General features: G+C 35.8%; 1 protein-coding gene across 1 annotated transcript; it reads right to left on the bottom strand.

Annotated features, from left to right (window-relative positions):
* Window positions 1-2,818: 2,818 nt before the first annotated feature.
* Window positions 2,819-4,418, bottom strand: LOC103332019 (uncharacterized). Its single transcript, XM_089044741.1, has 3 exons — window positions 4,174-4,418; window positions 4,024-4,097; window positions 2,819-3,950 (listed from the first exon to the last, which is right to left on the bottom strand). The coding sequence occupies exons 1-3, from the start codon at window positions 4,258-4,260 to the stop codon at window positions 3,668-3,670; spliced, it is 444 nt and encodes a 147-aa protein (XP_088900867.1). The 5' UTR covers window positions 4,261-4,418; the 3' UTR covers window positions 2,819-3,667.
* Between the last annotated feature and the right edge of the window lie 8,430 nt (window positions 4,419-12,848).

Below are 12,848 nucleotides of genomic sequence, written 5' to 3'. Positions count from 1 at the left end.
TTGCTTTGTTTTTTTTTTCTTTCTAATGGGTGCTTTGATAAATTTTGGTTGGGTAAGTAAAAGATAAAGTAGGTCTCTACTTTTTTCAAAGAAGTTGGAAGTGTTATTCATTTGAGGCATGGATATTCATCTTTCATCTAATGCATTGTTCGGTGTAGTTGGAATTTTCCACTAGTTTGCATATCACTTTTGCTATCAAAGCATGAGGTGTCTACTTGATATTATTGGAAAGATTGTGTTTAAACTATGTGTGAGGAGCAAGCAAGTTGGGTGGCTTTTAACATAGTGATGGCGTTATGTAAGCTGGAGGTGGCATGTTAGTTTTTATCTTATTAACACCTCCAATAATATTCAATTGTTCAAACAAAAGGGTTTGATAGATATTTAGGCTTTTATTTGAACAATAAGTTGTTATGTTGTTATCCTTTAGTAGCCGCCAATTGCTTCATCCAATAGAAAATGAAAATGTAGCCAACATTCCTTTAGTATAAATAGGAGTGCAATTGTTTCATTTTGAAATGCACCGCATGCATGATTTGCATAGGACAACAATAAGAGATAAAGGGAGGGAAATACTAGAAAGAATTTGAGCGTGAATGCAGTGGAAATTAGGGAGTCGTCTTACAATTCTAGCAAAAGCTTTGGTGTCAAGTAAAGGGTTTCTTTGGGGCCTTTTGCGGGAATTGATTTCATTAAATTTCATGAGAACTATATTATGTGTGATATTATAATTTGATGGATGTTCTTGATGTGGGTGTTTACGTGTTATTAACCATTTGAACAATGTTGGCATAATTATATATACATTGGTGATGTTTTAAATTGTTACATTGTTAGGATATGTAAAAGACATATTTATATCATGTCATAGAAATTGGCTGAAATTGTTGGATTGAGAAAATAATGATGGAAAAGAGGGTATATAAATAATCTTTAGTGCAGTTGAGTCTAACTATAGGTAGGTACCAAATCTCGGAGATCCCACAATGGACATGGTTTTTATTAGGTGATGCGGGACTGGCGACAGGGAGTTAGACAAGATAACTAACAAAAGGGGAATTATGAGATGATTGAGATGCATGTTTGTTCATATAAATGAGCATTTGGGACCAAGTGGTATAAGCATGATATGAGACGTGTAGGTCTGCTTGTCCAATTAAATGAATTAACGGGAGTAGTTGAAGAGCATTCATGCACTATTATTATTATTATTAACATGATAATTGGTTGTGTGATTGCATGTCACTTAATTTAGTTATATCAACTTACTGTGGAAATGTTTATGTCCCTACTGAGTTCTGGTTTCGATCACCCCTTAACAGATTTTGCAAGTGCTAAACCTGAAAACTAGGATTTGAGATGAACTGGTTTGTCTGTAGAAGTGTTGTGTACATAGCTTGTGGTTGAATAATGAGCTACTTGTTTAATAAACTCTCGAGTAATTCTTAACTTGTAAAATATTGTAGTGATGTAATATTTTGAAAACTTACGCTGGAAATTCTATTTGGGAGATGTTTATTTATTTACTTTAAGTTCTTCACATTTTAATTATAGTTTTCCTTAAAATTCTATAATTAGGGTTGAATCACGTCCTAATTCAAATTTACATAAATCCATGGGTTGGGGAGTGACACTTTTTAGAGATTGCATTCATAGTTTAATGAATTATAAAAAGAGTACTTTTTTAGGGACTCATTTTTTATAAAAATATTCTCATCAATAGTGAGAGCCTTATTTAGTTATTTAATGACAATCCATGAAAAGAAAAAAAAAAAAAACTTTTTAGTGCATATTACATCCTCATCCTATAACTAACAACATGTTGCATTTTTGCATACTTTTTTATACAGTGTGAAACTTAGCTCACTCATTAAACTAGCATGTGAAGAATTGCAAAGAAGAATATGATACAACATGTTATCTAAAAAAAATCATTTTAAAAATTCACATGTTACAACAAATTTATTGTTTAAACGTTATACATAAGAAACATCTATTCTAAAAAGCCCAAATTAAATAATCAAAAGTCACAAAGGACCCATTAGTATAATTGTTTGGAGCAATTGCTTCCCCAAGAGAGATTCTGAGTTCAAGTCCTAACATCCATGTAATGTGTGTTAGTCTAATATGTTATCCCCAAGAGAGTTTCTTAAGTTAATACGAACATGCATAGGTGTAAGTTGGCTCGAGAAACCTCGAGTTCATATTAGATTTGGATGGACATCTATTTTGGACACATTTTCACTTTTAAGTACTTTGTGGATGTCTATTTTGGATGGAGACTTATTTTGGACACATTTTGATTTTTAAGTGCTTTGTCAATGTCTATTTTGGATGAAAACTTATTTTGAACACGTTTAGACTTTGAAGTACTTTGTGGATGGACACATTTTGATTTACTTTGAAGGATCTTATAATGTTGGATTAAGTAATGTTAATGTCTATTTTGGATTGTATTTTGGTGAAGGATGTTGGATTGACTATTTGGTAAATGTTATTATGTTGCTTAAGTATTACTTTTACCATATTCATTTGGTATTTTCGGTGCCCATTTCTACATTGCTAAAAAGTTTTTCAAGAAGATATATTGCCATCAAAAGCTTTCCATGCCCATTACTTATACATCACAAAATAACCTTATAGAACAAAATATTTCTCTATAAATTAACACTATTTCCTCCATATTTATGACCACTATTACAAACATAAAACACACAACCACCTTGGTCTCTATAGATTGACTTGATTTGGTTTGTTCTTTTATAAGTTGAGCTTGATACGAGCTCAAACCATATCGAGACAATTTACAATAATAAACTAACATCAAAGAGATTGATATTTAGTACTAAAAAAATACTTTTAAACGTAAGCTTCAAAAATAAAATTACAAACATGAGACTTTAGAAACAATACAATGTTGATATAAACTTCAAAAAGAAGAAAGCATAGACAAAATGTTTTTAGTTTTGTGTGTGTGTGTGTGTTCTATTGAGTAAGTGAATACGATAGTGATTGGAAGGGAAAATGCTGTGAGGATGCCATTTCACAGATTAACCCTTCCTTGCCCTATACCTCTTGCCACCTAAAATTAAAAACACAAACAATATATATTCCGTATCATTTGGTGCTGGAGGCACTTCATTTTGGCATGCATTTCCATTTTGGCCTGTCAATACAACCACTACGGGCCAGTACCAGACCTGAAAACTGCGATACATGAGGTCTGGACATGAGTTTATTGGCATCTCCTTCCGCTTCCATTCCCTCCTACTTTGGACCAGATTGTAACAAGAGACATGTCAAGAACCGGAACGCGGATGGACCTTCGGAAGTCCCAAAAGTGAAAATGCTTTAGTTACGGCCGAGTAAAATGAAAAAGACACAATCTGGCTTATTGTCCATGCCGAAAACCAACCCACCTTCTGGTTGAGGCAGTTGGAAAGCCAGTCATATATGTGCATCCAAATCCAGAGGATGAGAAGCAACATTTCACCAATTAAGAGGAGATCTTCTTTAGCACTGAACAAGCCGTAACTTTGGTTTGGAAAATGTGGAATATTTGTTCCTACCACCTTTCCACAAGCTTTGATTTCTTGACTGAACATCTATAATTACAGATAAAGAAATTGTACGAAGTTACCAGAACAACAGAACCCAATCTCTAAAATCAACTTCTGCCAGGGGTGTTATGGTTAACTTTCTTCCTTTTCTTTCCCCCTAACGATGCGGTCACTGGAGCTGCAGGTCTTTTCTTCTCAAACGCTTTGGTTCTGCTGTCTAAATCTTCATCATCGTCATCGTCGCTAGCAGCTGATGCGGCGGCAGACTCCTCGGCAATTTTGGCAGCAGCCCTTCTTCCAGCATCCAATTTGTAATGTAATTTCCTTTCAAGGGGATCATCTGAAGGTACAAATTTGGATGGCCGAGGAACTTTAGCACCTAGTCCAAGCCTGAGAAAACCAATAAAGATAATTACACCCCCTTCACCCCAAAATAAAAAAATAAAAAAATAAAAAAACTTGCCTAGCAGGTCGACTCTGTATTTCAAAATGCTCATCTTCTGCTGGTTCAGTCATGTCATTAACCCATTTTTTAGCCTGCATATTCGTAAATTTTCAATTTTGAAGTACAAACAAGGCAGTAACATTGCAGTGGAGGATTAAATTATCATACCAATTCCAATGCTTTATTCAATTTAATTATTTGGGGACGATCCTTTTTCTGCGACGTCTTGTTGGTGTGAGAACCCATTGCCGACATAGTAGCAAATCTTTATTAATCCACTGTCACAAAACTAGAAGCCAGAGAAAATTAACAGCAAGAGGAAATTTAGACGAGAAGCAAAAGATTGTGGAGGGAAGGAGGGAGGGAGGGAGGGAGGGAGAGAAGAGAAGAAAACCGAATTTGCTGCGGCGGTGAAGGAGAAGGTGCGTGCGGCTGAATAAGATTTCTAGGTTTAGAAAAGTTATTTTTTACAATTTTGACCCCAATATGTTATGTAATTTAAATATGTCCACAAACGTTTCAACAATTACGTTTGGACTCTAGTTTTTCTTTAGACAATTATTAATTGGTCCTTGCAGTGTCTTGACCTTGGGTTGACCGAGTTGAAATCTTTTGTACCCAATTTCTCTGTCTCCTCTCTATCCCCTACGTATTTGAGTGACACATGTCCCAATTTATTATTAAAGAAACACCATATTTTGTAGTTCCGTTTTTACCCCTGCCATTGGTAAGGAAGGGACGATGGGGAAGGGGAAGAACGATGGAGGGGGAACATTCAGCCAGATCTGTTTTTTAATTAATACAACAACATAAATTAAAAAATATAGTGTTTCTTTAATAATAAATTGGGACACGTGTCATTCAAATACATAAGGTACAGAGAGGAGAAAGAGAAATTTGGTATAGAATGGAAGATCTCAATTCGTCCCGACCATATCCAAGGCTTAAAGGTCGTTAGTCACAAAGACCAATACCTTTTTAGAGATTGCATTCACAGTTTCATGAATTAAAAAAAGGCAGTATTTTTTTAGGAATTCATATGTTTTCTTAATTTTTTTAGTCAACAGCGAGAGCCTTATTCAGTTACTTACATTTCATGAAAAGAAAAGAAAAACTTTTAGCACATATTACACCATCATTCTATAACTATATTTGGCAACATGTTACATTTTGCAGATTTGTTTCGTAGAGTAAAAATTAGCTCACCCATTAAACTAACATGTGAAGAATTGCAAAGACAAACATGACACGACATGTTCATCTGTAATTTGAAATAAAAATCATTTTAAAAATTTATATGTTACAACAAGTTTATTGTCTAAACATTATACATAAGAAACATCTATTCTAAATTGTCCAAATAAAATAATCAAAAGTATAAAAAAATAAAATAATAAGCATAATATATTTACTTCTTAACAAGTCACCGATGAGTTTTTAAAATAGGTACTACAGTGGCGGCCTCCCCCTTCCCCCCTGCTTGACACCTAGGTTTGAAACCCCAAGGAATTTCTTTCCTCTCAATGTAATAAAAAAAAAAATTAATACAAACACACAAGGGTGTAAGCTGGCTCGAGAAAGCTCGAGTTCATATTGAATTTGAATCGAATTTGGGTTATCTAAGCTCTGCTCATAAAAGGAACAAGACAAATCGAGCTTGGTTCGTTTAAGAAACAAATATTTTTTTTTATTGATAAGCTTGTGAACAAATCAATGATAAGAATTTTGTGTTGAAATGAACAATAATTTCCAAGAAACTACATCCAAAAAAAAAAAAAAACCTCAAAGCATTTGTGTTTGCTTTCTTCTTTTTGAAGTTTTATATCTGCTTTGTAATTTTTTTTTTAATTAAAGAAAGTACTTTGTAATTTTTATATTAAAGAAAGTACTTTGTATTATTCTTAATATATTATATGTTTGTATTTTTATTTTTTGAATCTTATGTTTAAAAGTATTTTTTAAATATCAATCTCTTTGATGTTAGTTTATTATTGTAAATTAGCTCAATACAATTTGAGCTCATATCAAGCTCAACTAGTAAAAAAAAATTTCAAATCACTCTTCAAATTTTAAACAATTCAAGGTAGAACACTATGATATTCGACTCGACTCGTCTTGTCACACGCCTGTATGAATATGACATATTTCTAATGGGTATCTGACGAGTCGGCTCGATCCAAGGCAACGTTTAAGGTGGATTTGGAGCACCGATGCGCCAATTTTTCAAAACTGCCACAGTAGGTAGCGATAATATTATATATATATATATATATTATTTAAAAAACAAAAAGAAATAAAAAAGAAATAGAAAAAATATGGTGGTGCTCTCCACACCCTAACATATCTATCCATCTCAACCCTAATCAATCCCTAATTTCATTTGAGATTTGTTTTTCTGAAACAGAAAAGCTGCTCTTTTATCACTCTCGACCAATAATCCACCCATCTCAACTGCCAACTCCTCTATTTCTCGATGACGGGGATTGAGTCTTCCTCCCATGTATAGATTGCTCATCTCTCTTCTCTCTTGATAGTGACGACTGCTTGATGCAAATTGCACGCGCCATCTTCCATCTCATCTTAGCCCAAGTATGATGTGTTATTGATGTATATTCAAATCTTGGACCTCATCTCATCACCCTCTAGCAAATATTATTTTCCTTGATTTTGTTTCTTTTTTTTTTTTATTCTCTTGTATTTCTTATTGAGCCTAATATTTTCTAGATTTTATATTTTGCTGTAGTTTTTGAGTTGAATTAACTCTCAAGATCCACTTGGTATGGAATTTTAGATTGAAATTCCAATTTTTGGTGGGTCAGTTTCAATATCTATAAATTGAATTATTTTTTGGAAATTGAGATGAAAGATCTAGGTGATTTGAAGTATTTTCACAAAATTTTAATTCAATCCCTACCTAAATCTTAGAATACTCAATTTTAAATTAAAACTATAATTAAAGATATAGAAAAATTAGAGATTTAGATAATACTTTTTGTTGTAGAAAGTAGAGGAAAATATATTGCCACATGTTGCTACCGTCGGATTGCTATAAAATAGAACAGAGGGTTAATCATTTTATTAGTCTCTGAACTTTGACACGAATTGCATTTGAGTACCTCAATTTCCAAAATGGTTCACGTGGTCCTTTAACTTTAGTTTTGTTGAGGCCCAAAAATCCAAGGGGCTAAGCCCAAATTAATCCTTAGCCCAATATGGGTAATTGGATGCAAAATAAGCTCAATCGGGGCAAAAGAAAATTTATAAGAGCCGCCAACACAAGCTACAAGCCACGAATCATGCCAAACAAGCACGTGCAGAAGAAGCCAAGAACATACCGATATTACTAAATCACACTCACATGCTCATTCGGTGCTACTTGGCCCGACTCTAGCCTATCATGGCATAATAAAACCCCAAGCACGAGCATAGAAATTATGCGCATTCTAATACTAAGCTACGCCACGAGCTTAAGTGGGCTCAAGCCACGAAATCAACCGGGCTTCTTGAGAAGGTTGTGGTATGGAAGGTGACAAGCAATCACGGGGCCCATTGAGGTTCAAGGAACGTAGGTTTCAAAGCCACTTGGGGCTTTGGAACTCAAGCCCGTTCCTAGAACCCAAGCATATGGGTTAGCATGAGAGAGAGGAGAAAAATTGACCCATGCTCTAGGAAGACACCAAAGAACCCACCAAAAATTTAGCCCAGCCCACATCAATAGAATTAAAGGGAAAGCCTTTCCAGTGATTTAAAGCACAAGCGTTAGAAGCAGCAAAGCAGAGGACCCAGTACCATATGTACAAGCCCAAACCCGAACTTACAAAAATCAAGCGTCAAGTCCTATTCTGCTTGAATTCCAAACAATGGTCATAAGGAGCCATGGCAAGACCGAGGAAATCCATGGGGGTGAGGGAAGTGTCCATCGGACAAAAGACTCCATCTCTCCCTTTTCCTCTATAAGCTGCTGGAGAAAACATAAGGAAGCGGTGGCGCCTTCCTCTATGGGAAAGCCCATCAAGCCATTGGAACCATAAAGGGTTCCTTACCCATGCTCCTTGGGTGGGGAAATTCATCAAAATAGAGCTAGGTAGGAGCTGCCAAGGAAAAGGAAGAAGAAAATCAGACGAAATTGGAGCTCCTAACGCCTATAAAAGGAGACTTTGGCTACCCAGAAAAATCATCCACAACTCAACGATCCAGACCTTGACCAAGCTTTGTCAAGCAAATCTGGAATTTTCTCAAGCCACCCAAACCTCTCTTCTGTTCATCTTTCTTCTTCTTAGGATAGGGCTCGCACTGATATTTCCTCCGTAAGAAACTCACGCTGTTTTCTCTCTCTCAAATTGCTAAACTTGTGTAAGCTTAGCTCCCATGCCACATGCTCCTCAAGCTAAGCCATTAATGAAATCCTCATGCTTATTTGGGTGTTAGTGAAGTGATCCAGAGTGTTCTTTTAAAATCTCATTAGATTTTCTAAAAACTCTCTTGGGAGCTTGTTTTTCGAACTCAGGCATTTGGGGATTTTGCTCGTTGCCCTCTCACAGACCCAGCCCATTCGTCATTGGAACAAAAACCCCTACAAGTTTCATTTGGACAAATGGTCATGCCGTCAATTTTGTTAACATTTTCTGTTAAATGCAGGGGCAAAATAGTATTTTTATATTAAAACCAAAAAAATGAATAGAAAATCATATCTTTAAAATAACAATAAAATCAAATCAAATAAAAAACCAACAATAATAATAATAAATAAAGGTTGGGGGGAGTAGAAATCGGGCTAGAGGAGGAGAGAAAGAGTTTAATTTTTAATTTTTATTCATATTTTAATCAATTTTGATACAAAAATACCATTTGCCCTTGCATTTAATAGAAAAGTTAACAAAATTGACGGCAAAATAATTTGTCCTAACGAAACTAAAGTTAAAGGATCACGAGAATCATTTTGGAAATTGAGGTATTCAAATGCAAATTGGGTCTAAATTCATGAACTAATAAAACGATTAACTCTAGAAGAGATAAACAAGCTGATGTGATGTAGCCAAAAGAGGAGAGAAAAGATATGGGACCACTTCCTTTTGGATGGGCAACATGTGTATTGAGTTAGCTTTTAATTTTTTTAATTTGGGGCTGCCCTTATAACATATATGTAGGTTTTAAAAATTTGAAAAAACTTTGGGATGGGCGGGCACCCATCTTGTCTTGTGCATAGATCCGCCACTATGAGTTTGTTCCTAATGCATGTCTTGATCAGTTCATTTTTGGTACGGTTTTTGTTCTCTCCTGCTGTCTGCATAATGTATTATAACAATCAATTTTTTTGAGTTAAATGTTGTTGAAGATTGCACATCAGCTAATTATTAGTTTTCACATTCACGTTGGGTTACTATGTGTTCAGGAGAATCTACATGAGAGACCAACCATGGCTTCAACTGTTCACATGTTAAATAGCCACTCTCTCGAGTTTGCTAATGATTATACAAATACAAAGAAAGCCAAATCAGAAATATATATATATATATATATATATGAAAAAAAAACATATTATAAAAAAGAAAAAGAGAGAAAAAAAAACATAAGAAAGAAAAAATAGAAGAGAACAACAACATGAGCAAAAAAATTGAATTGCTCCTTGTAGGGTCTTTTGTTCCAGATGCTTTGACGAATGGGCTTGGCTGTAAGAAGATAACGAACAAAAATTCCCAAAAAGCCTGAGTTCGAAACCAAGCTCCCAAAAGGGTTTTTATAAAATCCGATGAGACTTTAGAAAAACACTCTTAGGTTCATCTCACTAACACCAAATAAGCATGATAAATCGATTAACGGCTTAGCCTGAGAAGCCTGTGGCATGGGAGCTAAGCTTTCACAAGTTTAGCAATTTGAGAGAGAGAGACATAAATTTCTTATGGAGAACAAGAGCCTAAAGTGAACAGAGCAAGATTAGAACGATTCCTATCCTAAGAGGGAGAAGAAAACGAACGAAAAAGGAGATTGGGTGTCTTGAGGGAATTCTCAGATGCTTTGACAAAGCTTGGTTAGGCCTCTGAATGGGTTGGTTTTCTTGGTAGCAAAAGCCCCTTTATAGGCATGAAAAACCCTAATTTCGTCTAATCATTTCCCTCCCTTTCTCACTGCTTCCTTCCACTTAACCTTTTGGGTGAAATTCTTCCGTTCGAGATGCATGGGTAAGGGACCCTTTGTGGTTCCAATGGTTTGACACATCTAGACCTCCCCATGAGGGTGAGGCGCCACCTGCTTTCTCTCTTTGGTTTTCAAACGAAGCTCGTAATGGAAAAGGGGACAGTACAACCTTTTGTTCGATGGGTATTTGTCCTTCACTCATGAATCTCAGCTGGTTCTTGTCATGGCTCCTTGTCTAACTTGTTTGGAGTCCTAACAGGGATGGAGCACGACGCCAACTTTTAGAAGGCTTTGGGCTGGGCTTGTGTGTATAGTGTCGGGTTATCAGTGTGTTATCTCCAGCATCTAATGGGCTTTTCGTCAAGCTGCTAGAAGTGACTTTAGTTTTTTAGGCATTCTATTTATATGGGCTGGGCTACTAGATGATTTCCTAAGGCTTTGGACCATTTCCTCTTCTCTCTCATGCTAACCCATGTGTTTGAGTTCTAAGAACGGACTTGAGTTTTAATGCTCCCAAGTGGCTTAAAACGTGCATTCCTCGAACCCTCAATGGGCCTTGTGATTGCTTGTTCCCCTCCATGCCACAACCTTCTCAGTAAGCCCCGGTTTAATTTTTGTGGCTTGGGTCCACTTGTGTCATAGTTTGGTGCTAGAATAATGGCTCTTTTCACATGATGCCTATGCTTGCGCTTGAGTTTTATTATTCTGGGTCAAGTAACACTTAATGAGCATGTGAGCGTGATTTTTGTAAAGTTGGTGTATTTTATTTGGCCCTTCTGTATGGCTTACTTGGCGTGACGAGTGGCTGGTAGCATGTATTAGCGGGTCCCACAATGCCCTTTTGTTCCTATTAAGCCCATTTTTATCTTCTTTTCTGCGTTGGGCTAAGAATTAATTTGGGCTTAACTTGGATTTTTGGGCCTCAACACTCCTCTCCGCTCTTTATTAATAGGGTTTATATATAATATGCTATACTGATTTCGTATTGGGTAAGGCCTTGTGCACGTTTCTTTTTTGGGCTAGGACTTTTTAGAAAAAGAGCATGTGCATGCAACACAGCAGCGCAACAAAAACAAACACACAGCAACTCATCAAATAGAAAGGAGTTTCACTCAGGCAAAAACACAAACTGTTGGTGGGCAAACCAGAGGGGCAAAGTGCGCCACCACCACAGTGTTTTCCGGTAAGGAGAGGTGCAATTGCACTTCCTTGGGCCTTTGTGGATCCGCCACTGCTCGACACCAGCATTCTTTTGCCCACAGCAGCATGGACTAAAGTACAATTCGGGGTTGAAACAATCTAGTGAATCTAGATCTGCTGAAATATCAGAAAATGAGGCTTCAATTACTGAGCTTTACGCTCGCTAGCTAATATGTTATGATCACTTACAACTGAGTTATTAATTGTCAATAATGTGTCATTATAGAATGTACATTATCGGTACATTGTGAATAATATCCATACATAATTCGTCCACTGATACATTGGGAATAATACCCTTACAAAATCCGTCCACCAATACATTGTGGATAATATCTATAAATAAAAATTCATAAATTATAAAATTTATGTATGAACTTGGATCCTATCCCTGCATAATGGGTCAAGGTTTTATGCATCTCCTTTTATAGTTATTTGTCGCTGTATTAAAAGTCATGATTTCGGTGATCCCCCTCCATGTTTGAAGACTCGTCCACGCATGGGGAAAGAAGAGAGCAACACGTGTCCTTTCAATCCTATTCCAGCTCCACCTAGCTGGCACAAGTGGTCAACACTAGCATGACACGTGTCCCTTACCTGGCCCAAGGATAGTCGCAGGATCAGATTACCAGTCAAGGATCTGACGCACAAAATTTAGCCACATCATTTCTTGATTTCCAATATTTCCCGATCTCCAAAAACTCACCAAGCTCTGATCATAAACACATGTAGTTTTCTTTAATCACATCCAAATAACCATTTGATCTCAAGAAAAATAAAATAAAATCCCATTGCTTTGAGTTTGAGTAATGCAGTGGATTAAAAATTCTGGATACATTTTTATCTGAAAACTCAAAAATTTAACAACTCATTTTGGTTAGCTATTATTTGTAGCTTGCTGTGTTTTTGCTTGGTCTTGTGGAAGTGTATGAGATCCTTGATACGCGTGTTTGATTGAACAACTGCAGCTCAAGTTAAATATTTTAGGGAGTTTCACTACAACACCCAAAATTGAAATTATAAAAAAAACCAACACCCAAAACACTTTATAAACACACCCAAAACCCATCATTACACACACTCAAAACCCATTTATAAACACACCCAAAAAATATACAATTGTTGATTTTGGGTGTGTTTCTATGTTTAAATAGTGTTTGAGTTTTTTTATAAATACATGTCTAGAATTGGGTTTATTTATAAATTTGTAAATATTTTATGTACATAAAGTAAAACCAATTGTGGTTTGTTTGAGAGGCCAAATTAAACCAATTTGTTTTGGTATCAATTTATCAAATGCCAAACTAATCCGGACTGGGAACAAGTTTTCAACAAAACACAAATCCAATCAAGCCACACACAAACCAATAAATTTCGGATTAATTTGGGTTGGGCTAATGGGTTTAGGCCCATATTAAAATATTAAAATTAAAATAAATTTTTGCATCACATTTTCATCGATGGACTGACGTGCCGTGTCTGACGAATATACCTCATGAAGAAAACAT

The sequence above is a fragment of the Prunus mume genome, linkage group LG2 (assembly GCF_029339155.1).
Source record: "Prunus mume cultivar Tortuosa linkage group LG2, ASM2933915v1, whole genome shotgun sequence".
Taxonomy (NCBI): domain Eukaryota; kingdom Viridiplantae; phylum Streptophyta; class Magnoliopsida; order Rosales; family Rosaceae; genus Prunus; species Prunus mume.
Note: the sequence above shows the minus strand (reverse complement) of the source record. Positions and strands in the feature narration are given on the sequence as shown.